At 40.8% G+C, this 27,866-nt stretch overlaps 1 protein-coding gene across 1 annotated transcript; it reads left to right on the top strand.

The window, feature by feature from the left end:
- Positions 1-12,383: 12,383 nt before the first annotated feature.
- arfrp1 (ADP-ribosylation factor related protein 1) lies at positions 12,384-27,197 on the top strand. The gene is made up of 7 exons (XM_020105771.2): positions 12,384-12,772; positions 18,246-18,333; positions 18,796-18,878; positions 23,651-23,732; positions 24,024-24,094; positions 25,473-25,573; positions 26,846-27,197. The coding sequence occupies exons 1-7, from the start codon at positions 12,680-12,682 to the stop codon at positions 26,931-26,933; spliced, it is 606 nt and encodes a 201-aa protein (XP_019961330.1). The 5' UTR covers positions 12,384-12,679; the 3' UTR covers positions 26,934-27,197.
- Positions 27,198-27,866: the final 669 nt, after the last annotated feature.

A 27,866-nucleotide genomic window follows, 5' to 3' on the forward strand; every position in this document is an offset into this window, starting at 1 on the left:
GTGGGTGAGTGTGTGCTGCGTTCGGAGAAACAGCGGAGCCGTCAATACCCACCACCTGATCGAAAGCGTGGCGGAGGGTCTCGTCCCGAGACTGTTCGAGTGGAAAATCGTCCATGGGGCTCACCGGTGGGATTAGAGGAGCCTCCGGGCGAGGCTCCGCTACTCCCGTCGCCCCCCCGACAGTCTCGGGCTCTGTTTCCCCGGTGAGCACCGCACACAACTCACATTTCCCTACCGCACGTGAACGCACCCCCACCGCCGCTCTCGCCTGTCCCCGGAACCCCGGCCAATCTGTGCCCAAAATCAGGGGGTGCGTGAGACGGGGACTAACCCCTGCCTCGAGTCTATGTTTTTTCCCCTTATATGAAATCACCACTGGGTATTCGTCGGCCGGCTTCCTCGAAGGTGAGGCCCCTGAACCGGCGTCGGTGTCCCTCCGGTGTGCAACCCAAGCGGTCCAGGATTGCCTTCCTCAGCCGCTGGTACTCCTGCCGAGAGGAAGCCGGCAGACTGTGGGCGGCCAGGTGCCCCGCATCGGTGAGCAGCGGCAGCAGGCGAACAGCCCTCTCCTCCTCCGGCCACCCGCAGGAGGCTGGCGTGCCCTCGAAGAGGTCTAGGTATGCCTCCGTGTTGTCCTCCGGGGTCATCCGCTGGAGGGTCACCGCCGGCAGCCGCCTGGAGCTAGTCCCCGGCTCGGGCAGCGGGGTGGCCGGATGCTGAATCAGCTCCCGCAGGAGAGCCCGGTCCTCCCTCTGGTCCGCCGCGATGTTGGCGAGTGCCTGGGTTTGTTGCTGCTGCAGGGCCGCGGTGCTCTGCTTCATCGCTGCCAGGCGCTGTATAGCGTGTTCCAGGCTGCTTTGTCCCTCCATGCTCTCCTCTCTCAGCGTCCCTGTTCAGGTGCCACTGTACTCGGCCCACTCCGGGGAAGGACGGGAGGAGAGAATGGCGTTTGTAATGTCTTTTATTTCTGTTGCCTCTCCTGGCAACCACACACACACACACATATATATAGATATATATCTTGGCGGGGGTCTTTCAACCCACACACACACACGTCCACACGTCTGCCGCTGCTCTGGTCCCAGGACGCCAGCCTACTACCAGAGAGCAGAACCAGGTTACAAGCATGCTTTTATTGATTGCCCTTATCACCTGATTCTGCACAGCTGTCGGATCACCGGCTGAGCCACTCCTCCCTGTTGTCCAGCAGTTGGCGCCCTAACCATACGCCACCGCCACAGGGACACTGTGCTGCACCGATTCAAGCTTAAAAATGACAGCTTGCAAAAGATGGACATGGATCTAAAGACCGCTGTGCACCTTTTGGAATCACTGCGCACATACATTGCATCACTGCGAGGGCAGTTCATCCAACTTTGAGATTGATTTTGCTGATGAGCTTCTCCAGTTCCCATATTATATGAGCACCAATCTAGAAACATGCACAAGTCACGCACACTTACCCAAGTTGTCCTGAAGAGTGGACTGCAGACAACTTTTCCCAATGTCTATGTAGCTGACGTCTTTTTCTCACAATACCTGTATCAAACTGTGAAGGGAGAAAGGACATTTTCAGGATTGAAACAAATCAAAAACAAACTGAGGACTTCTATGACCCAAAAGAGACTGTCAGCACTCTCCCTGGTGGCCATTGAAAGTGACCTGGTGAAGGAGCTGGATTTTTTAGACCTGGTGGCAGACTTTGCAAAGGCCAAGTCCAGGAAGAAAATCTGCTTTGATTACGCTGTCTGTATATGTATGCTGATGCTGATGTACACACACACACAAATGTTCGCGCATGCAAGTGTGCGCACTGCAAGCAGCTTTATTCCTTTTCAGTTCACAGAATTGTTTTGTAAAGTTGTAAAGACTGATCTTTATAATTTTTTTTCATTGAGAGATAGAATGATAATAAAAGTAATGTAATTAAGGAATACACAGGTTTCTCTTTAACAAAAGATTTACATAATATAAATTGTACACAGAAAACTTGTGGAGACCTACACCAAAATGGCCAATTTGAAACGGCATGGATGTTGTTAGATAGGTAAATAAGAGTTATTTTTGTCCTCTGGCTAATTTGTTTGCTTGTTCCTTCTACAGACTACAGACTTTCAGGGGTCCCCAGAAAACAGTCATACCATCCAGGAAAACTCCTGGACAAAAAAGTCTGTGAAAGATGCAAATATAAAGTCAGTTATGTTTGCTGTTATTCACATTTACACATGTTACACATTGTTGCCATTAATCTTACATGTAAAGGACTTTACAGATCTTCCTTCGTGTTCCAATTTTCCTAATGTGAAAGTATGAACAAAACTGTCCAGGGCATGTATGCAATTTTACTTCCAACTGAACCTTAAGCTTCCTTTTCAATATTGTTTTTAATAAGTTATTAATTAACAAATGTTTGTTGTTTACAGAAACCATTGCCCTCAGGCAATTTTGTGTGAATACAGTATTAATATATTTACTAATGCTGTGGTAAATTCTAGACAGCCTGTCCTATTTTGTCAGCAGTTGTATTCTATCGAATATGACGTCCATGCAAGCTTCTGTGGTGAAAGGTATTTCTTCATTTTCCCATGCATTATCTAAAGCAAAATTTCAAATGTTGGACAGTTCTTTTTGTAGTTGTATCTCAGATCTTAGTATGAATAAACCTTGTCACATGTGTTCCTACAGAGCTTGTGATGAAACCAAGGCCATCAATTTAGTTTCAGATGATGAGGACACCGATGGGACAGAGATATGCCTAAAATGACGCAGACACCAAGAGATTAAAAGGTACCTCAAAAAATCCTTCTAAAAGTTCAGGTAATATTTAATAAACTGTTGAATGATGCAAATCCTGCAGAGCTAGGTCAGGCAGACAACTCAAGCTGTGTCAATCCTGATCAGCTGATCAGTCACATGCTCTCCTCATCTGATTAGGGTGAGATGCTTACCTGTTCACCACTACTCTGCTGTCACTGCCACTCTGCAGCAACTGCTGCTCTGTTGCTGCTGCTCTGGCTTCCCATGAGGTGTTTTAATCTCAACACCTCCTCAACATACTCCTGTGGGCTCTATTTCTACAAAACCCCACATCTCCATGCTATAATTATTTATGCTTTGCTTCAGCTATGCAAAATGTTTAGGCTCAATAGGAATATTGAACTCTATCCAGAGTTGTCTGACTGAAATGTATTTTTTTCTTTTTTCCCAATATTATAAGCATTGCTGACGTCATCCAAAGCGTAGCTAAAAGGGTGGATGAAGCAACAATTATCAGCATCTGCATTACCAGGGACCAGATGCTGGAAAGAGGCATGAAACAGTGGCAGCGACAAAATAAATCTTCTCCCAAAAATCCCCTCAGAGTTCCATTTATAGGACAGGCTGACATTGACAGTGGGGCTCTGAGAAAGGAATTTTTAACTGGTATGATTTTCTTTTTTGACATTAAAAATAAATGTGTGGTGACATGTCATCAGTCTTAACAAATTTTGGTTATATTGGTCATGTAGATGATTATTACTTCTGTATTCTATGCTGACCAATTTGTATCTCCCTTTTCTGAAAAGAATTGTTGGCAGGGAGGAGGAGGTTCTTTGAGGGAGGCATCAGTGGCAAAGTACCAAACTATTCAATGACAGACTTTGAAAAATACAACTTCAAGTAGGTTGTAAAAAAGAGGCCTATAAAGTGAAACTACAGCAATGCTTTTCTATACACCCGCTCTTTTCACATGCACAGGGATACTTATCTTATAAGAAGTATATTGTTTCAAAAAGATTAACATTAACTGTTGTCATTTTAACATCTTTCAGATAACCCATGTGCAGTATTATTGTATTAGTAATAGTATGTTTTTTTTAATGTTTTGGAATCACAGGACTGTGGGACAGATATTTGCCGTCAGTCTTGCGCAGGGGGGACCACCACCAAACTTTTTAATGCAGTGGTGTTACAGCTACATATCCACTGGAGAACTTGACCAGGGATCAGTAACTGAAAAGGACGTTGTGGACCCTGAGCTCATGGAACTAATAAAAGAGGTAGTTCATTTAAATGTCGGAAAAATGCATTCTGAATCATTTCATGTTTAGGTTTTGTATATTGTTGTGATATCATTATTACTTATTTACTTTTCAAAGATTGAGGCAACTGACAATGAAACCCTGATGGAGTGCACGGACAGGATTTTGTCATGTGGATACACAGGGCCTGTGTCCATCCAAAGGAAGGAAGACATTGTGCAGTAGGACATTTCCTTCAGTGTAGGTTCAACTTCTAGGACTGCACTTTTTTAAACTTAATTCAATTTACTATTTTTGTTACAGCTCTGTAGTCCTACACTCCACAGTGAGGTTACTTCCCATGCTCCAACAAATCTCCTCTAAAATGAAACTGTATGACCTCCTCAGCTTGGTCCATCAAGAAAATGACTGCAGACAGCTCTTTGTTGCAAGACAAATAATAAATAATGTCCATTAAAAAAATAAACTGCATTGAATCATTTAAGAAATATTTTTCAAAATTAAACTTTCATGACTTTCTTCTTTTTTGAAAACTGAAGGTGGATGCAGAGTTTCTTGGTAAATCTCTATTGTTGTGGAAAATCTGCTGATCAATGCTAACCTCATCAATGAAGAAAGCATTCAGGAGCCCTTTGATGTCTTATGCTGAAATATTTATTGACGCTTGGCCAAGGAGAAAATCTGAATTCATCCATACAACATCTGTGCATGATGCTCTCGCATATTCTGAAGTCTGCTTTCCTGCAGTCACACTTTAAACAGATCATTTAATCTATGGGTGTGCTTGTTCCTAAACAATCAAATGTATTTTCTAGTTATGGAGACAGTAGTGCTGCTTACGCGGTCTCATATCTGTGATGTCTAGGGAGTGAAGGCTTTGACCTTCGCCAAGCTCTCACACTTCCCAAACACAACAGCCTGTTGCACTATGCCCCAGAGAGTACAAGAGACAGTGTCTATGAAAATCCCTAACAACTATGACCTGTCTTCAGTGAGATGGGTACACTGCCTGTCTTTTCTCTGCTCTGTCAGCAAATAAACCACGTTGCCCACACTAGACTGTCTGTTGTTGTGCTCTTGGATTCAGTTCTGTCTGTCGTCATACACAGTATGAATTACAAGTTTAACATAGAATAATCAGAACGTTTAGTACAATCAGTAGTAAAAATTCATGACTCTGGGAATTTATCAAATATAGCCAGACAAAGGAGGTAGAATACACGTGCACTAAATCCAAGTGTTGCAGTGAGGAAAACTACAGAAGGGTAATTTTTTTAACTTAATTTAATTTAATCAAAAAAGATTACATTTTGGATTACATTTCATTTTAAACAGACTTGAAAAGTGCTATATTTGGTATGTAATGTTGTTAAGTCTAATGTCTGACTTAAATATTTATATATTTATATTTCAAACTTACAACTTATTCTTTTCATTGATTCAATAGTTTTCTTACGTACATGATTTTACTTGTACCTATGGGTTATTGCATGGTTTTACCAGTTTTTATATGATTATTTTTGTGGACTGAGGATCAAATGAGAAACAGCTGTGATTAGCCGGACCCACTGCCGGTGCGTCCATGTAGGCGAACTAGGCAATTGCCTAGAGCAGCACTTTGGCAAGGGTGGCGAAATGTGAATTACTGAGGAACGTGTAAATTACGCTGCACCTGCAGCCGTCTCTTTCACTGCCTCCCGCCCCCCGCTCTCAAGAGCCAGTGGTCGATTCAATTTAGTGTTATTTAACTTTATCATGGATTGTCTTTGAGAAAAAAAATCAATTGAGAGGAACTGCAGCATGTCTAAATGACCAAAATTATCTGGTTGCGTACATAAAAATAGACGATTCTTGAAGATCGTTGTTAAAATATATTGATCCCGGGCAGTGCATGTTCATATTTTTTGACCGCTGAACTGAACAAATCAGTTTACAAATAATGAACATTAGCGTTCACTCCAGTTAACAGTGGAAACAAACATCGACATCAAGTTGGCGCCATGGATGGCAGCCTCGGTACTACTCTCTGGTATGTTTTCTGTTTTTTTGTTTATTTGTTTCCAGCTGTCCCTGTCTGATCACATTGAGCAGGGAGGAACTTTTAAACATCCGACAATCCACCGGTCAAACTTTGTTGCTGTTTTTCATTGAACCAGAAAGTTTACAGGGCTTTTAGTTGGAGGAGCAGCAGCTCTCTATGGGATTTGCCGGAGACACCGACGGGGGAAGCAAGCAGGAGCGCTCGTTAAACTGCGAGAGCGGGGATCCCCGCTCCCATCAATCCATCTGGCGAATGTTCGCTCTCTGGCCAAATGCTGCTCCTGTTGGTAAATAAAAAGTCTAATACCATACCAGATACTAAGTCCAGACTTCTTATCTCACATTCATATTCTATTTCTAATGGAGTCTTCAATCTTTGGTCAAAAGAATTAACTGGAGGTGATCGGAGTTCAATGTAGTAGAGTTTATTCTTTCACAAGTAATAAACCCGAGCAGGCTCCGGAACCTAACTGAAGACAGAGCTTCAAAACTTCTTGTTTATGCTTCATTGCCTCGTCGTACTCTGTAGATTTTTAGCTTCAGGTCACTCAATCATGGGAAGCCTTTGAATAGAACTTGCGATCGATATACCATCATCGATCTCAGTCATTCCCATGCTAAATTTAGGCTTGATGCTGAGCTAGGCCTTTCTTATCTTTGTTGACTATCTTATCTCATCGCTGTAGCAGTGAGTTGTCATTATCTAAACTACTTCAATGTTTATCTTGGACCAGGTGCAGCTTTGAACTTCTGATGCTCTCTGAACAAAGGCACACATCATGCATACACAAGCTTGCAAGAAAATAAATACAGAATTTTCTACAACACTCCTCAACAGAGCAAATACGGACTTAAGCAGATCCGCTGCCCAGTGCTTCACTGAAAACTGGTTTGGTGAGCACATCCCGGACAGCACACTACATCTACCGGGCATCCAACTCCTCCGAGCAGACCGCGTAACGGCATCGGGAAAAATGAAGGGAGGGGGAATCTGCTTCTACATTAACGACGATTGGTGTACAGATGTCATAGTGTTAAAGAAATCATGCAGCCCTCGCCTAGAAACCCTCCTCATAAACTGTAAACCATTTTATTCACCATAGGAGTTTTCCTCATTTATTCTGGTCGGTGTTTACATCCGACCTCAGGCCAGTGTTAGTGCGGCACTACAACACCTGGCTGACCAGATAACTAACATGGAGCATAAACATCCAGACTCCCAGACATTGCTCTTGAGGACTTTAACAGAGCAAAGTACGGCCAAAATACAGACAGCACATTAAATGTCCCACCAGGGACAAGAACACACTGAACCACTGCTACATTGTAATAAAGGACACCTATCTCTCTGTCCCCCATGCAGCTTTGGGACTCGCTGATCATTGTCTGGTCTATCTTCTTCCGACCTACAGGCATAAACTAAAATCTGCAACGCCTGTGGTTAACAATGTGAGGAGATGGACCAACGAGGCAAAGCTGGAGTTACAGGCCTGCTTCGACTGCACTGATTGGAGTGTTTTTGAGGCTGCTTCTATAGACCTGGATGAGCTCACTGCCACTGACATCGTACATCAGCTTTTGTGAGGACATGCGTGTGCCGACTAATACCTCTGCACATACAACAACAATAAACTCTGGTTCACTGCAAAACTCATTGGTGTGGAGGAATTTTTTGCACATCCTCACACATTACTATATATGCCACTATATACCGTATTACGTATATAAAGTGTATATAACATTATATCTGTACACTGTTGGGACCTGGTATCTGTGAACCATAGTTGGGCCTACATGTGTAGTCAAAAGCCTGACCACATGTCTCCTTTGTTCTGGAGACAAAGGACAGCTTCCAGAATTCAGTCTCCCAGGGTGCTTCATCTTCACACATAGTTGGTTAAACTGCTTGTGGAGACAACTCTCAACCACTATTGGTCACTGTGTGCCCCATGACCCATGAGGTCACCAGGCCAATATAAGCCGAGTTTCCCCTCTGCTAGTCTCTCTTTTCCTCTTCTCTCTTCGCCCTTCGGCCTCTTCCCCTGCCGACCTCTCCTGGAGGAGTAGGGTCTGGCCCTGCTCTCCCAGCCAGGGAGGCTTCCTCCCTCCACAAGCTCCTCAACTTCCAGCAGGCCTGCCTGGAGCAGACTGCTAAAAAAAACCTTCCAAAGGCAGCGACGCGAGAGCCTGACTAAGAACTTCAGCACAACTGGCCATGACACAAGGTCTGACCAGCAGATGCACAACAGGATCCATAAATCAACAAGACCACTTCACTGGACTTCAAACAGCACATCCAAAAAGGACCTTTCCCTCTTTTTCATGGACGGGTAACACAACTGGGCTCTATTAATACGCTAGGCTAAGCAAAGGACTGTTTAATCCTATTTCTATTTCATGTGATGTTTATAAGTTTGACTTGTGTTGCTGTGATATTTGGTAATATGTTATTTGAAAGTTAATGTTAGATCTGTTATGCTGATCACTTCTTGGCATGCATCTAACTACTTTCTTTAACCTGGCACCAACACACTTCCAAGGCTACAATAGGTGCACCTGAGCCTGTCAACTCAAACACCAAGGTGTTAAATACATCCGCCGCCTCAAAACTTCACCCTCACAACAAACCAAAGGGGGGTGACAAAAGGCAGCGTAGCGACACAGAGCGTAGCCGCCATGTCCACCAACTTCCCAGAGATAGGCATTCCCACAATAGAAGCTGTAGGAAGTCATACTCTGACATTCTGGCCCAGACACATTACCAGCCACTAGACTGCTCAGATGATGACCACAGCATCTCTGAATACGGTTCAAATCATAGTTATAACCCAGCAGACAGTTACAGCCCGGAGCCACGACACAGGCATTCCAGAGCTCGCTCCTCATGGCCGTAACCAGCACAGTCTCTAATCTCTGTACTGATAGTAGGTATGATGTTTCTTGCAGTTTTATAGGTAAACAGTTTTGTTAGCAACAGCAGCAAACTCCAAAAACCTAAATTCTGATTAAACTTAGACACCACTGTCAACTTTGTAAATACGTTTGGACAAACTACTCTCCATTCACTGATAATACAATCCATATATGTCCTTTCACAACACATGTTAGGACATGAGAACATTATCACACAAAACAATGATACTGCCATTTGGATTCTGAGAATGTTGAAAGATTTATGACACCCTTCAGACGAAACCTGCCTGAAGTTGTTAAAATGTTAAAGTCTCCCAGATCAGACTGAGTCCACATTGAGTAGCATCCACTGAGTGAACAGAAGACTCTTGGATAGTGCAGAAATGGCCTTATCATTGTAGGTGCCACTCTTTCTGCATCTTACTCTACCAATTAACATGTCTAACTTTCCTTTTCTCACTAACCTAGTGAAGAACACAGGTTATTCATATTGTACTGTCATTGTGATCTGAATTATTTGTCAAACTTGACTCTTGCTTAGCCGACACAGTTAGTATAGACAAATGCCCAGATGTTAAAACCCAAATGAACTGAAAAGTAACTTTTCCAGCCGTGGACTAAACATGTTCAAGCTTCGCCCTCAGGAACACACGTCAGGTCCGATCCTGCAACCGAAGGGGGGATGTTGGGACCTGGCATCTGTGAACCATAGTTGGGCCTACATGTGTAGTCAAAAGCCTGAAGCAGATGTTGGGGGGGGGGGTGCCTTGTTCAAGGGCACCTCGGTCGTGGCGAGTGGGAGTGGGGATTGAACCGCCAACCTTCTGGTTATTGGACGACCTGCTCTACCGCTGAGCCATTTATTAGTTTAATGGTGCCCCACGTGAAGTAAAGTACATAATCGTACCCAGCACGAGGGAAAGTACATAATAACAACATTAATACCAACATTTTTGGTGCTCCCTGTGAGGCAAAGTCAGTAATAATAACATTATTTTGATGCCACAACAGTGCACAACAACACCATTAAGAGAAGAGTGCCTGGCTAATTCCACACACACTCCTTTCTCTCTATAAGCAGTACCCAAGGTCAGGTTATAGATAAAGGACAGACCAACAGTTCATTGTAGTGTCTATGCTTAGAGACTTTCATATCTAACTCAGATGCCCCAGACAGAGAGGCACCAACTTCAACTCTCACCAACGTCAACTCTTTTTTGCATATTACACCAGTATCCAATAGGATGCAAACACCTACATGTTGCATAGAGAGTGACAGCAATTCTAGCCATTCATGGATGTGCTGTTAGAATGGGTGACGCAAGTAGAGGAAGATATATGGAGATGCTGTGGGAGACATATTTGGGGGTGACAGTTGCTCATGTTACTCTGTTAGCATTTGTATATTGTTCCACTTTCTGGTCTCCTTGATGCATCAAGTCTACATTAAAATCTTCTGCATAAGACATCAGCTACTGCCTGACTTCTCCTTTCACCAGCTTCCAGAAAACGTACATAACAAATGGCAGCTCAGCGGAAGCTTTGTCAGGCCAAGGAGGACACCTACAGAAGTTTGGACAGGATCCTGTGCAACCAGGCCAGAAACACAAAGGAGATCAGAGAAGCAAAGAAGAGCTTCACTGATATAGCCATAGAGAAACTCCCAGCACTCCTCTAAGAAACGAATAACTCTTCACTCTCTGAGTGACTGTTAAACCTGGTAGTGGACCGTGGAACCACCTTTTTTTTGAAGGGACGTTTATTGATTGATGATTTTTTTTACTAGTTTTATTTGTTTATATTTAAAGGTACAGTGTGTAGAATTTTGTGATATCTAGTGTTGAAATTGCAAGTTGCAGCTGAACACCCCTCACGTCGCCCTTCCTTTTCAAACATGAAAGAGAACCTGTGATAGACTTCAGTTGTGATACAAACTCAAAAGTGTTTAGTTTGTCCAGTCTGGACTAATGTAAAAAACATGGTGGCCTCCGTAGAGAGGACCCCCTCCATGTAAATATAAAGTATTTAAATATAAAGGGCCTTTTCTGTTGTAAAGAAAACTAAAATTCATACAATTTAGATGAAATGAACTAGTGAAAACATCATGAGGAATATTCTACATTAAATTTCACTGGACCTTTAAGAGATGTTGTTATTGAATCACATTTCTATTTTACTTTTGTCAGTTTAAATAATGGGCCTTAAGGAGGACATCTGGCGGCTTTCTGATGAACTGCGGAACAAAATACTCAAGGCACCCATCCCTGATACAGTTCTCTGGGAGTCCTCCACCTGTCCTCAGCTTTCATTCTGCTCAATCTGAAACCACCGTCATCTTGGGGTGAGGTTGTGGTCAGTGATCCTAAGAAAGTCTCTGTCAGGGCTGAATCACCACCTCACCTTAATCTCTCCAACCCCTATGCCGTTATGTCTGATGACTCTGGTAGATCAAGCAGATTCTTCTGATATCTACAATCTCAGGTTCATTCACTGAAAGTCATTGCTTCCCTGGAACCATGCTCCCTGTCATCCTTGGTAATCGTGGTAAATCTGTCTTTTACATTACTTTCTAATGCCTAATGAGATTTAACATAGGCTGCTTTCTTTCAGACATACATTTACATCCCTCTGTATTTTCTCCAGAGGAGCTGCATGTTGAACACAAATGTCAGAGGGACATGCTTTCTTTGCCTGACCTCCTGGTATTAAGTCCATCAAAATCCAGGAAAAGATGATGTGTGTATTGATGTGTGGACACTGCAGAGTTAATACGTCACTTACCACTGGTTCAACTTAGTAGTCGCTCCCAAATTCTCTGAGTCAATGTGTATAAATTAATGGGGGCTGTTTTGTCTTTAGTGAGAATTGTTTATCAAATACAACTATGAAAGTAGTTTCTATGGATAAAGGTGCTATCAGTTGTCTGCTTAGGAATGACTTGCTTGTCATTATCCTCAGTGTTGCTGGTGCGAGGTAGGCCCTTCATCACCAAACAGGTAGGTCAGACTGTTTGAACTGTACTATTTGCATGTCAGATTTGGGGCTCATATGCCTCGTTAGCTGTACGTGTGGTTTGCAATGTGATTTCACAGTGGTTTGCAATGTGATTATGTGCTCCCTTGAAAATGTATTTTTTAGTATTTTTAAAATACAAAAATGCAGTAGTTTATTTTGTTATATGGCATGGCTTTAGTATTTTGTAGTTTGTTTGAATACACTTACAATAAGGTTATTTGATATTTTATTTTAAAATATTTAGAATGAGGGAATCTATTTAGGTTCCCGATCGACATCCCATATCAGTTAGTGGCGGTAATGCACCATAACGTTGATTGCCAAACATCATGAAAAACATGAGAAAGAGGGAGACGTTTTGACATCCTCCTTTCCAGACGGTGGCGGTAATGCACCGAGAAGTTGTTTGAAGAAGAAGAAGTTTTAGCGGGTCTACTTCCGGGTTATGTTACGCGTATTGTTAGTGCTGTGTGTCTGTGTATGTGAGATTAAATCGTCTGTAATTTACTTTATTTGTTTGAGCGCAGCCCTGTATGTGCGTATCTCTCTGTTTTATCATGTTTGTGTAGCTGCCTTGTAATGAAGCTGCAGAGGGCGCACTCGCTGTGCTGGCCCTGATATGCACATTAGGCTAAGTAACAAGCTAACATTGGCAGGATTCAGTACTCGTTTGTTTACATGTTTTCAAGATGTATACTTTATTATCTGGTTTGTATAAGTACATGTTCCAAAAGGACGAATACTGCGTTTTGATTCTGGGACTGGACAACGCCGGGAAAACTGTGAGTTGCATTAAAACCCGAATTAAATTAGGAGGCTATCTTATGTTCCACTGACTATGTTTGTCAGCATGATTACACTAAAAGTAAGGATCCCAGTTTCACTGAGCTTAGTGGCGCTGGGGAGTTGTTTGTGTGTAGTTCAGTCCAGAGACCTTTCATTTTCATCTGATAATTCAGACGAAAATGAATATAGTATGTGAGACAATGCTCTATGAAAGGTCTGGTGAGGTGTAGGCTTTCACAACATGAAATAAAAATTGGAGACGTCACATTGATGAATCAGTAATTTGCAAACCAATTCTAGTCTCATAACTAAGAGAAAACAATGGTACATCTTATCAAGTCTTGTAATAGAATCTTAACCTGAGATCTGCTTTTTACCAGGTTTCGTCACCCCTCCAAAAGTCTGCAGTAAAAAGACAACCATAGCTACTGTAGTTTCCTGCCCTTTCAGTTTTTTTACTCTTGTAAAAATGATACACAGCCTCTTGTTTTCCATTTACAAAGCATTCATATTTTGAATGTATACTCGATGTGCACCTCCTACATGTGCATGATCTTTTTCACAATGAAATGCAGAATCCAAAAGATCATAAATGTTCAGAATTTTGTTGCTTTGCAGAAGAGGCACAGTATCTACACCCCCCCTTAAATGTTGATTGCTGCTTTAATTATTGTTATATCTGCATACAAACATACATGCAGTGTATATTATTGTTTTATACAGAAGGCTTTCAATAAAACATTTAGGGCTGTATCCTGGGACATCAAGGCCTAATGGCCCCTATTTGGTGGACGGACAGGGTATAGCCAAGGGAACAACCCCTTGAATGTCATTGCAGATCTGTATGACTGGGCAAGATCTTAAACTCATGCTCCTTAACATTGTGATATAGGCCATTAGTCAACATTTTAGTTGATTTTTAAGGAAATTATGTCTTAGTGTTGATGTGAAAAATCAGATTTTTTTAAATGTTATTTTTCCTGTGTTTACAGTATGGTGCATATTATCAGACTTCTTTCTTTCCCATTTATTTTTTTTTTTTTTTATAAAAGTGAGACAAAGGTGTGTAAGATACTTTGCCTGTGATGGAGTTATGTAATCTTGTGCCATTCTAATAACTCCACGGCTCGATCCTACAAAGCTTGTTCACTTCTTAAATTACCATGGTAACTAGTGATTGTGAGATGACGCTTCTTGAAGCCCTGAAGCCCTTAAGCCTTCCAGCCAAATGGTTCACAAGAAGGTTCATTTCCAGAGGCTTCATGTGCACCCAAACCCCCCTGCTGGTCAAAGACTGTTAAACAGCCAGATATGTTTTAACAGTGGAGCCACAGGAATGACTATTCAGTAAAAGAAATCAATTGATCTTAATACATGCATTTCATGTATTGTTCATGTATTCCCTCAGATAAATACATTTCTATTCTGTTTGTTTCAGTGTTTTAACAAGGTAAGGGGCAGTGAAAGTGCTTGTGAACATGAAGAGGGCAGTGAAAGTTCTTGTGCAACTTAAGGGGTTTATTAATTTTTATTCAAAAACAAGATCTGTTCAACTGTGCTTGGTTTCAGACGATTCCTTCTTTTGGTTACAATTTCTCCTGCTTTAGAGAACACCCTTTCACATGATACAGATGAGGTAGGGGTTCTGGTAAATAATCCATTGCCCCTCCCAATACTGAAGGGGGTCCTCTGTTCTTGGAATGTTGGGTTCAGCCAAGTACCTCTGGACTTCAACCGTAGCATCTGCAACCCAGCCACATTCCCCCCATTATTTTCATGCAAAGCACGAAAATGCCAGAACATGGATGAGGTGGTGTTGTTGTACCCCAGTTCTTTTGCACACAACAAACACTTCACCTTGGATTATGAGAAAAGACAGTGAGATAATGTAGTACATTGCATAATAAATATTAAAAAATAATAATAATGTTACAAAAAGTGTACTTACCTTATTGGGAGAGATCAAAATTTTCCCACACAGGAGAAAACTTCCTCTTTCTCACAGGCTCCATCCAAATAAGCAATAGAACAAAATGCACCTCTATTTCACACACAAACCAACAAATCGCCCACACTAACCCACAAAGAATGAGCGGATCCATTGTGGTATATACTGTATGTGTTCATAAATCACGCCAATGCTCAAACCACTTCCTGAACCAGCGAGGCTTCGAACGTCATCAGTGACGTCACTCGCCCTGCATGACACAAGTGTCGATACGCACTTCACTAAACACTTCCGGGATTTCTCGACACGTGCCGAAGCATCGGCACGGTACGACCCATCACTAATGGTAACTCATGATGAACAGCTTACCTGCTTTAGAGCAGTTAAAGTTAGAGACAAGAGATCAAGCAGTATAAAAGCTCTGCCCACTGACCAATCAATTCCTTTGAAACATGACCGTTTTTAGAGGATCCTGTGGAGCAATAAAAAAGAAAAAGAAATGATCCTGTGGAGCTGGGTGTGGATTGTTAGAGTCTCTGAAGAGGACAAGGTCTTCAGAGACAAACAAAATCCTTTTACCTACTCTGATGAGTATTTTTATAAAGGAGATTCTCCTCAGATGAAGAAGTTAGCTGAACATAATCAACGTGACACGTAGGCGCAATGTGCTCAGTGCATGATGGGAGTTCCCCCAGCAGTCTAGACCTATAGCAGCATAACTAAGGGATGGTTAAGGACTCACCTGATCCAGAACTAACTATTGGCTTTATCAAAAAGGAACATTTTAAGTTTAACTTTAAATGCTGAGATGCTGTCTGCCTCCCAAACCCAGAGTGGGTTCCACAGGAGAGGAGCCTGGTAGCTGAATGCTCTACCTCCTGTTCTACTCCTACAGACTCTTGGAACCACAAGAGAGCCTGTGTTTGGTGAACAAAGTGATCTATTTGGATAGTGCAGTGTTATCAGGTCTTTGATGTATGAAGGGGCTTGATTGTTAATGGCTTTATATGTGAGGAGCTGGATCTTGAATTCTATTCTAGTTGGAGAAAGCTGTTGGTGAACATGGGCCAGTGGCTTACAGTCCCGTCACATATTGTCACTACCACCCTATGACCAGAACCTGGTCCAACACCAGGAACCTCTCTGAGTTCGTCTATTTCATAGAATTGACAGTACCCTGGGAAGATAATGTTGATAACGCCTATGAGAAGAAAAGGCTGTGGTACGCAGATATGGCATTTGAGGCAGAGCAACGAGGCTCCAAAGCGATAGTTTGCCCTGTAAAGGTTGGCTGCAGTGGCATTGATATTTATTATCTTCTTTTCAGAAAATTCAGCAAGCTATTCACATTTTGATTGTGAGGTAAGACGTGTATTCTGAGCACTGCGACGGATATAAAAAAATATTACTTTACAGAAATATACCTGTCTCTCACAGTGCACAGCTTTGTTGTAGGTGAGGAGGGATCTTGTGACAGTCTCTGTGGGTTGTCAATTTGCTTTTCCTCCACAGTCTCTCAGCTCTATGGCATTCCCTCTTTAGCAGAAGTATTTTTCCATGGCATTAGTTTAGTCTGTAATTTCTTATTTGATTTCTCACATGCCACACTGTCAAGAGCTGATCTGAATTTAGAGTTAAAATGATTCAGTTTTTCATGTATAGATTTAAAATCCCTGGGCAGAGCTTGATTTTGCATTTGAGTACAGAACTCGGCAGCTGAGGATGAACATAGATGGCGTTTCTTAATGATATATTCTATACCATTTTGCCTTGTGCCATCTATGATCACAACAAAAAACAAACAATAGTGATCTGACAGGTTAGTATCACAGGTCTTATTCACAAATATAGCCACACCTTTAAATATCACTAACTCTAGTGTGTGGCCATGGTTATGAGTAGGCCTGGCAATATGTTGTGTAAAATCCAAAGAGTTTAGAAGTGGCCTTGCATGGACTTCATGCAGGTTTTGGTTGGAGGTAAATCCCCATTATATGCGCTGTGGCTGCCTCGAAACACTGCTGTAAAGTTGGAATAACAAATAAGTTAGATCATTAAAACACAAGCAAAGCCTCCTTCCAATAAGAGTAATGTACACAACCAGCTCCCAACCCTCCTCACTCCCCCACTGACCTGCACTGACTTTACACATTAACAATAAACACCAACACTAATCAGAAGTTATAAGGACATGTACAGTAGACTACTGAACTTAACTTTGTGTGTGTTTGATTTGCTCTAGAGTTTATGAGACACTTATTTAAACACATCGAAATCAAGTCCAGCATTTTGTGCGCATACAGTTCATCTGCTGAACCCAACACGAGACGTAGCGTGCACAGCCAGAACGTTACGGATTCATGTTCCAACACAATATTCTAAGAGCCACCTGCTGCCAGGGAGTGATGTTGACTGACGACTGTGGCTGATGTACGCCGCTCCTCTGCACTGTACCTTAGTTGACTTGACCATTATGTTGATAACGTGGGTCAAATAGATGACTGAGACGATGCAGCCAGGTATGATTCCCCTATTAACCCTGTGCCAATCTGACGTTAAAGACCCGGAGCTAACTTTCATCTGGGAATAGTTGTAGTAAGCCAGGGTGAGGTTGTTAATATTGCTGGGAACATGGTGTCTTCCACAGCCTTCCAATTAGCTTGTGGTGTATGGTCCCATAAGCATTGGCAAGGTCCAATCACAGGACCACCAGGTTGCCCCTGCCTTCCTTTGCCTCTCTCAGAAGCTGCATGATTGCCCTTGCCCCACCTTTGGCATATTGATGTAATCATTCATTAGGAGGAACTTTAATTAGCAGCTGGGACAAGATGCTGAAAAATATCTTGCCTTCCAAGATGAACAGTCAGATGGTTCTTAACTGTTCTATGGTTTTGAAGTTCTCCTCCTTGGGGATCCAAACCCCCCCCAGTCCATCTTCACTTCAAACCATTTTTATTTCATTGAGACCTCCTCCGATTACATGATCAATTAAGAAATAACATGCAGAAGTTCCCAATTGCTGTTAGAGCCATAAGCTATAATAAAGGGATTTTTTCAGTAGCAGCAGGGTGATTTAAATCATTAAATACTGGAAATATTAGATAAGTAATACTTTTAATTAGCTGCTGAGTTTCTGCCAGAGGTTGTTATTTATGATTGATCAGGATATTAAGACACCACAATGTAAACTTGTTAATCCACACTGAGACTGACCATGTGTTTGATTGTGTTAGTTCTATGTGGTGGGGCTCTCATACCAATGGTAATTGTATTTCTGATGTCTATGTGCTACCCTGATTACTTTACTGCTGCAAAATGTGTTCATGTAAATCAGCACTTCTAATGTAGCACCACTCAGAATATTGGAATATAAAGCACTGTTACAATTTGGTTGATTTTCAGTGTGGAGCTACAGCATATATGATGTGATCTAATAACCTGTTTTAATATCTTAGCTTGTACAATTATATGTAACATATTAAACAACATGCTCTGTCTGACTAACTTGTCTCTTTCTGCAGACCTTTCTGGAACAAACCAAAACAAAGTTCAGTAAGAACTACAAGGGAATGAATCTATCAAAGATCACAACTACAGTTGGACTTAATAGTAAGTGAATGTTTTAATGAAGAATGATATCCTTATGACCACCCTCGGTGCATCACTGTTCGATTAGATGGTCAAAATTAACAGTTTGCCCCACTCTCCTAGAATCAGAGTAGCAGTGTTCCATGTCAGTTTTTTAGTGACTGTTTCAATCTGCACTGATTACAGTAATATATCTGAAGATTCTCAGTCATCTGGTTCATGGTATCTTCAGGAATTGTACATGTCTACATGTACACTTCTACAAGTGTACTTATGTATGAGTTGTCATGTACAACTCCTGAAGATTACAGTAATTAATCATTTACAATAGTAATCATGACTTTGGAAAAATATTATGTCTCCTTTCTGAAAGACTGTTTATACACTTTATATACTCTAATACTGTCATCACCTGATGCTGCTTATCTTATAGTTTATAATTTGTGCTTTATTTTCACTTTGATGTCTCACTGTCCTTCCTAGTTGGTACAATTGACATGGGCAAGGCTCGTCTTATGTTCTGGGATCTGGGAGGTCAGGATGAGCTACAGTCTTTGTGGGACAAGGTGAGTTAAAAATTAAACACCAACAATATCCTGTGAGGGATTCTTCAGTAGCACAGACTGACACTTAATCTTTTTTGATTTTCTGTACCATGTTTGGTAACACTTTATATTAGGGAACACACAAAGTGAACATATCCAAGCACTTGATTGTAATCATGTACAACAACTTCCTTACTTACCATCAATAAGCAGTAATTAGGAGGTCATTAAGGGAAAACTGTTGATCAATGGAGTAGTTGCAGAATAAGGTAATTAAGAATAAGGCATTAATAAGTGCTTTATAATGACTAATTAAGGGCCAATATGCCTCTAATATCCATGCTAAGCAACTAGTTAATGGTTGATATGTGTTCCCTAATATAAAGTGTTACCACATGTTTTAGATAGATCAAACTGATGGCATTATAATGTTATCTATGTTTTTAACTGCATGCATCAACATAGGGCGAATCAAACAAAGTAAACATCAAGTACTGAACAGGTCCTAAGAACTTCTGATTAGTCTTGATTTTATTTGCTAAAGTGTAAAGTGAGCACAGGTCAGCAGGGAGTTAGGACACTCAGAGAAAAGGCCCAGGCCAAATGTGCTTCTGCCCTGACCCTGGAGCTCGCTTCAGAGGATGGGGAACACTGGGGATTGAACTGCCGACCTTCTGGTTGGAGGACGACAGCTCTACCCCTCAGTCACAGTCATGACTTGACTGCCAGCCATGTAACAACTCCACCTTAAGGAATCCCTGCTCTTACATTTCACCTTATCTGTAACTAACAACCAACTGAAGAGTCGACACCAACGATGCTCATGAAACTGTGTATGGTCACATGATATGGTTCTTCCAGTGTGTTTGTATGGATGGAAATTACTTCTGATACATAGCTATAGTGCTCGTCTGGAGATTGTTCTTTTTTTCTATTGAACCATCGGTATGGGTGAAGCCCATATACCAGGTTTATAATTTTTTGGTCGCAAATGTGAACAAATTCTTTGAAGTATGGCTAAAATGGTTCCTTGGTTGTACCAGTGTGCCAAACATTAAGCTGGTGCATCATGTCGCTTCTCTCATCTCCCACTTTGAGTCTGAGGGTAGTTTACACTCACTCACATACAGGCCCTGGGCCAGCCCCGCTCCTAATTCAAATCAATTGTATTTGTATAGCACCAAATCATAATATACATTATGTCAAGGCACTTGACATAGAAGGTCAATACCTTAAAATCGTATCTTTTTTAATATAGTGAAACCCAACAGTTCCTACAATGAGCAGCACTTTGGTGACTGTGGAAAAACTCCCTTATTAACAGGGAGAAACCTCTAGAAGAACCAGGCTCAGTGTGAGCGGTCATCTGCCTTGACCGATTGGGATGAGCAGAGAAAAATGGAGATGGGAGATGGGTGGAAAAGAGGGGAGAGAAGAGAGAGAGATGTTGGGGTGGGGGAGAGAGAGGCGAGAGAGACTGGGAACACCATCAGGTATCAGCTCTGACTAGTTTAAATGTAAACAATAACAGTGTAAAGAAGTTGATTATTATTGATAACAGCAAAAATTCATATAATAATTAATTACTAATAAGTATTGTTGTTAATAATAATAATAGTTGTTCTCCTGTAGTTCTGGAGTCAGAGATACCTGCAATGAGAGAAAGAGAGAGAAGGACTATGGGAGAAAGAAAGAAACGTAGTTACTGACATGTATTAAAATAAATGAATGTGGGAGGGCGTGGAGAAGTGCTCAGTGGATGATGGGAGTTCCCCCAGCAGTCCAGACCTATAGCAGCATAACTAAGGGATGGTTCAGGACTCACCTGATCCAAGGTGACTATCTGGTCAGACAGTGATTCTCTGAGATGTTTAGGGCCAATTACAACAACCTCATTTTTGTCTGAATTTAAAAGTAAGAAGTTTTGGGTCATCCAGGCCTTGATGTTCTTGAGACATTCCTGAAGTTGAACTAAGTGATAATATTCATCAGGCTTCATAGAGATGTACAGCTGGGTGTCATGTGCGTAACAATGGAAGTGTACGTGGTGCTTTCTCATGATGTTGCCTAAGGGGAGCATATATAAGGTGAAGAATATCGGTTCAAGGACAGAACCTTGTGGAACTCCATGACTAACTTGCATGTGCATGGAGGGGTCATTATTGACATTAACAAATTGAAATCTATCTGGTAAATATGATTTAAACCAGTCTAGTGCCGTTCCTTCAATCCCTACATGTTGTTCAAGTCTCTATAACAGAATCTTATGATCTATAGTGTGAAATGCTGCACTAAGATCCAACAGGACGAATACAGAGACAAGTCCATGATCTGATGCCATGAAAAGGTCATTAGTGACTTTCAATAGTGCTTTTTCTGTGCTGTGATGGATTCTAAATCCTGACTGAAATTTTTCCAACAAACCATTACTATCTAAGTAATCACACAGCTGGTTAGCAACAGCTTTTTCTAGGATTTTGGAAATGAAGAGATGGTTTGATATGGGTCTGTAATTAGCTAAAACCTCTGGATCAAGAGTGGGCTTTTAAAGTAGAGGTTTGATTACAGCTACTGGTTAATAAAAACATAATAATCAGATTTAATATGGAACTGTCAATTAAGGGGAAAACTTCCTAAAAAGGTCTAGTTGGGACCGAGTCTAATAGACAATTTGTTGGTTTGGATGATGAAACTAATAAAGACTGAAAAACTCCTTTGTTCCCCATGCCATCAGACTGTACAACTCCTCACTCGGGGGGCAGGAGGGGTAACAGGAGGACAGAGGATGGGAAGAAGCAGTGGCCACTAGCCACTACCCATAACACACTGGACACTGTGCACTGTGAAATATTCTCTAGCAATAGTCTCAACACAACTTGACAATTGTTGACTTTTTTTTTTAACCTGTGTGCTGCTACTGTCTTTTTTTCTACTTGTTTCTTTTCATTATTTGTTTTCATTTCCTGTAATGCTGCAGTTATTTTAATTTCCCTGAGGGAGTCTTCCCAAAGGGATCGATAAAGTTATATCTAATCTAACAAGGTCAGTTCAGGAAGATCAATAGAAGAAAAAGGGTTCATATATAAATCTGGTGCTACAGGTAGTTCTATGGTTTTCAGGACCAGACAATGTATCTGGTGCTATTCATTGGGAGGAGATGGTGGATTTTATCCCTGATGGTTATACTTTTATTTGTAAAGACGCTCATGAAATCATTGCTTCTTAGGGTTAGAGGGATAGATGGGTCAGTAGAGGTGTGACTCTCTGTCAGCCTGGCTACAGTGCTGAAGAGGAACCTGGGGTTGTTCTTATTTTCTTCAATTGATAATGTATAATAAGAGGTTTTGGCATTTCTGAGTGCTTTCTTGTAATTTATCAGGCTAGGTGAAAGTCAGATTGACTGGTGGAACGCCACTTCCTCTCTAGTTTCCGCGATGTCTGTTTTAAAACACCACCACACACAAACAGACAAAATTACTGTGAAACAGCGATAAGGAAAGAACATAATTTCAATGAGGCTGTTTGTCGAATTAATTTAAGAAGAGTGGCAAAATAATGTGTGACTGCAGGGTTTTCCACTATCAACCAACATTGTAAAACGATTTACACTGCTGTATCAGGATCAGAGCAGAAGCAGTGGTTGGTTTATGACACATGTATTTAAACACATTGAAAAAAAGTCATACATTTTGCGTGCATGCAGTTGACCCCGCCACACACGAGACGCGAAGGGCCAGGACATCAGGGTCATAGTGACTAGAACAATCTGGATTCATGACCCGTCACCAGTGATTAATAAGAAAATAAATGTATCCTTTTTGTGTGAAGAGTGACAGAGATGTGGAGACACCTACACATTCACTGCTACAGAGAGCAGAGAAGTTCCTCCCGCAGATTATGATGCAACAGTGTTAATTAACTTTGTTATTGCAGAAGAAGCAAAGCTCTGTTTATCCAGGAACATAAATATGAACTCAGCAGATTTTTATAAAGATCAGTTCTACGTGTAAGTCGTGACAGCAACATTCATAGAATAACTTCCTGTTTGGCAATTTGTCTTTTAAGTAAAAGCACATAAGGGTCGGCGGTTTGACTGCAGTCTTCCCCATTATTATGAAATATTAATAGAGAAAGATGCATCGATGCACTGTATGATTGTTTGTGAAAGGCAAAAACTGCACTGTAAAGACAAGAAAAGCTATGAATACCAAGCATTTACCACAAATTGAGCTGAATTACAGAGCTTTTGTTCTGAAAAGTTGTAAACTTGAGTCTGAAGATTGTATTGATCACTTAACAAACTTCTGAAGTAGTAGGCATACATTGTATGAAAAAAGAGCAGTTCAGTAAATTATTCAATTCTATATATAAGCCACATACAATCCTATGTATTTTATGAAAAACATTAACTATATCATCTTCACTGCACATAAACCAGGTATGATGACCACAACATGTTTTTACTTCATTCTGTAGACTGTATATAAAAAGCTCTACACACAGTGTCCAGCACACACTAAAATAGTGCCAGTATACTGCAGAACTGTTTCAGGAGAATTCACTTAGGAATAATTCTGTATTAGCTCCGGAGCATCAACACAGGCCAAGCAGAAAGTCCATTCCAAAAAGACAGGGTTAGAATGGTCACTGCATTAGTTTTATATAGGTACTTCACCTCTTCCTTCATACTAAAATGTATGAGTGTAACATTGTCAGTTGGCTCTGATGCTGTTGGTTCTTGAAGAACAGGACCCTGCTCTCACATCCTGCATTTTTCTCATGTGTATTTGTAGTACTATGCTGAGTCACATGGAGTCATCTATGTGATAGATTCAACTGATGAAGAGCGCCTGACAGAATCAAAGGAGGCCTTTGGTGAGTTTGTCCTCCAGTATACTTAACTGCATATGTATCTGTGTCTGAAACAGCTATACAGTAGTCAAACTTCCGATGATCATGTCCTGGATATCCTACTGATGGTTTGTATCTGCTTTAACATTAAAAACTTCAACAGACCAGTGTTTTAGTTCAGTGTAACATAACATAAATTGCTCTATATTATTCGAGAAACAAATATCTGCAACATAAGGGAACTGAGAAAAGTATGTGATGATAGATGTTATTTGCTTATTGTTGAGTGAATAATTTAATTTTTGTCTCCTACAGAGAAAATGATCAACAGTGAGGCATTAGAAGGTGTTCCTCTCCTTGTGCTGGCCAACAAACAGGATGTTCCGGTACTCTATGATGTTTTTAATTTATAAAGACCACCTCCAGGCTAAAGATGAGGGTCATTTTAAAATTAAATGATTCATTAAGTTTTTACCCTTCATCCACATTATAAAGTATTATGCCTCAGCTGTGGCCAGTTTTGTTGTCTGTATCTGTCTCCTTTTGTCCATCCTATTCTCATAAAAGTCCAGGATGAAGTGATTAGAATTTGGTGTTTAAAGTCAGGGACCCTGTGACCTCACAAATCACATTAATTCCAGAATTCATACACTAATTTTGACACAATTTCACACAAATTTCAAAAATGAAGAAGTGATGATACTTTATAATGTTTGGATGTTCTGTAAATATACCTTTCCGATCGATATTTAACAGTTGGCGAACATAGGAGCCCACATTGAAACTGTGGTGATTCTATAGATCTGTGCTGCCATGTTCAAGATGTGTGATGGATCCATCTTTTAGAATTTGTTGCATTTTCGCAGCAACATTAATATATATTTCCATATTTTCTGCTCCCATGGCTACAACTTTGTTTCGGATCAGAAAAGGCTTGATTGGTAAATCATGTTTGATTTCCTCTATGATTGATCAACGGGCCTGAATGTTTGTTTTTCTTCATGAACTTATATAATAATAGAAATACAGCAGAGCCAGAAGAGTCAAATCAATTTAATTTATGTATCCATATATCACAGATCAACAAATTACCAAAGGTGCTCTAAATAGCTAGAGTTTGTATTGAATATTAGTTTGAACAGACATTGATGTTAAGTTCAACTTGACTGGTTGGTGGAGGTATACAACCATGAGGCAGTAACTCTAGTTGTGAACTTGTTTGACTCAAGCAGCTTCTGCAGCAGCTGTAAACTTGAGGCTTGTGATCACCTTTGATTTATCATTTCAATCTATTATATGCATATATTTATCAATAATGAAAACAATCCATAGTAGAACCTTCACACTTAGGCCACTCCCTGCCACAGAGAGTTTAATGAACAACGTTTCAATCCATATAGGGATCTTTGTCTGTTTTTTTTGTGGTTGAAAGAGAATCACCCATATTTATAGGGCATACCAATGGGCTTATAGGCTCCGTGGTGGCAGGTGTGGTTAACTATTTGAACCACTTAACCTGAAACACATCTACCATCAAACACAATTATAATAATTAAATAAGTCGAAAGAGGAGTGGTATATAGAGCGGTCGTCCTCCAACCAGAAGGTCGGAAGTTCAATTCCCAGTCTTCCCATCTGCATGCCAAAGTGTCCTTGGGCAAGATGCTGAACCCGAAATTGCCCCATAGAACAACAATAAAAGTTGGCAGATGTGTCTTTGCAGTTGTAGCATTCAGTCACATCTTGTGTTTCTCCTTTTTTCAGAGCTGTTTGTCTGTGCCGGACATTAAAACAGCCTTCAGTGACTGTGCCCCGAAAATTGGAAAGAGAGACTGTTTAGTCCAGCCTTGTACTGCCCTGACAGGGTAAGATGCTACTCTATGATACACTGTACATTACTTGAAATGGGAAGAGACGAGAGTATGATGCCATTGCCATTATCCATTCTGCGTATGATCTAGGCCTTATTGCTGCCAAAAGTTTTGATTTACCCAATATTATTGGATTGATTGATTTACACAATATTATCATGTGTATATTATTTACACACATTTTAACATTACCATCATTACCAGGATATCACGCCAGCCCAACCATGATTCTTATTGATTGCCTTAAAGGTACAATTGTAGAATTTTGTGATATCTAGTGTTGAAATTGCATGTTGCAGCTAAACACCCCTCACCTCACCCTCTCCCTCCAAACATGAAAAAGAACCTGTGGAAGCCTTTAATTGTCATAAAACTCAAAAGGTGTTTAGTTTGTTCAGTCTGGACTAATGTAAAAAACATGGCGGCCTCCGTAAAGTGGGTCCCCTTGATGTAAATATAATGTATTTAAATATAAAGGGCTTCTGGAGTAAAGAAAACTACAATTCATACAATTTAGATGAAATTAACAATTGAAAACTTCATAAGGATTATTCTACATTAAATTCCTGCCAATAGTTCCATTTCACCTTAATCTTACACACTGGACCTTTAATGATTTTTTACAGTTCTTTGAACAAGAATCAATAAGTCATTTTCCAGCATCAACACAGAAGTTGTATTATCTCTGACTGTGACACTGAGTCTGTCACTCAATTTCTGGAGACTTGAGCAACTTTCAGGCATTCACTGAGCTCCGGAGAATCTCCTGACATTATCCACAGGGGCTTTATGTGAGAAAGCAAATATCCAAGTTAGAGGCTCCGGAGTTTTTCCGACCAGCCCCCTTGTAAAAACTCTGGAGAATGTCTGAATGTTGATGAAGTTTCTAACGTGACAGAAGAAAGGATGGAAAAAAGTAAGACTTACAAATATCTCAGGATGGAGAGAGAGGAGTCATACACATAGAGGACACTGCCAAAGATGTCTAGAGAGCTTTTGGTGATAAGGGTCAATTCTGTCAATATTCTGTAATGGACATGCTATATATGTAACAAACTGTCACATGTAATGCAGTTTCATAGTCCTTTAAGACATGCTGCCTTGGTGACTGATGTAGAAGCTAAAGAAAGATAGAAAATGTTGCTGCTGGAACTGCCATCACTGGTCTTTCTGCTCATACTGATGTACTACATCACACTAAAATGTCCTTTTTTGTGCAACTGTTCAGGAGAATACATAACTAACTTAAGACTTGTTCTCTTGCAGGGACGGAGTAAATGAAGGCATTGAGTGGATGGTGAAATGTGTGGTCAGGAACATTCACAGGCCTCCCAGACAGAAGGACATAACATAAGAAGTCATCAGAACTCTTGACCCTCATTTGGAAGTGAGGGTTTCTCCTCGAGGACATTCCATTAAAACCCTGGAGCTCTTCTTTAGTCTGTTGTGACTTTTGAGATTTTTTTTAGAAATTCATTAAAAATAGAGTGAAGCATAATCTTAGACAACAGCTGTCTCTTTTCCCACTTGTTCTCATTATCGATAATGTGGTTCACTGTTCTCCCCTCATCAAATTAACTTAAGCTTATTTGTATAATAAAACTAAAATAGTAAAATATTACAGCTATTGTGCCTTTTTCAAACCTTTTCAAACATTTTTATGGGAAGAGTTTACCACTTGAGGGCTTCAGTTGTCTGGTTACAATTACGTTGACATAGCCAATATTATAATATATTCAAGTGCGCTTTTCAATCGTCATTCATATTAAAGCTGTTTTTAGACATGACATGAGGGTAAAGTTCAGAGAATTCGCTATAGAGTTTACCCAGAGTTTGCTTTTCACACATGCACACAACACAGGTTCTCTGTACAGACGCGTTCACAGCGGCAACAAATCCTCTGCATTATTCAGGCGAGAGGTGGAGCAGTCAATAGTTCCCTTTCACCTAAATCTTACACAGTGGACCTTTAAATCACAAGACACCCTCTTCTAAGGCAGGCCCCTACAGGCTGATCAGACCTGGGTGTATGTCCCCTATACTTTGGGGCCCATTTGAGATCTTTCATCTTGATCCAGAGCCAATAGCTGCAGAGTTCAGTCCCTAATATTTCTTTTATGGTCTGGCACAGCGCTTATCTGTGAGCAAACTTTGTTTGGTTGACAAAAAAGTTCACTAAGATTAAGACAAATCTATGGTGGATGTTGCAATAAAAACCCCTGCAGCCAACCTCCACGGGGCAAACTATTGCCCTCCAGTTATGTTGTTCTGTCTCAAATGCCATGTC

This window comes from Paralichthys olivaceus, chromosome 2, assembly GCF_024713975.1.
Source record: "Paralichthys olivaceus isolate ysfri-2021 chromosome 2, ASM2471397v2, whole genome shotgun sequence".
Taxonomy (NCBI): Eukaryota; Metazoa; Chordata; class Actinopteri; order Pleuronectiformes; family Paralichthyidae; genus Paralichthys; species Paralichthys olivaceus.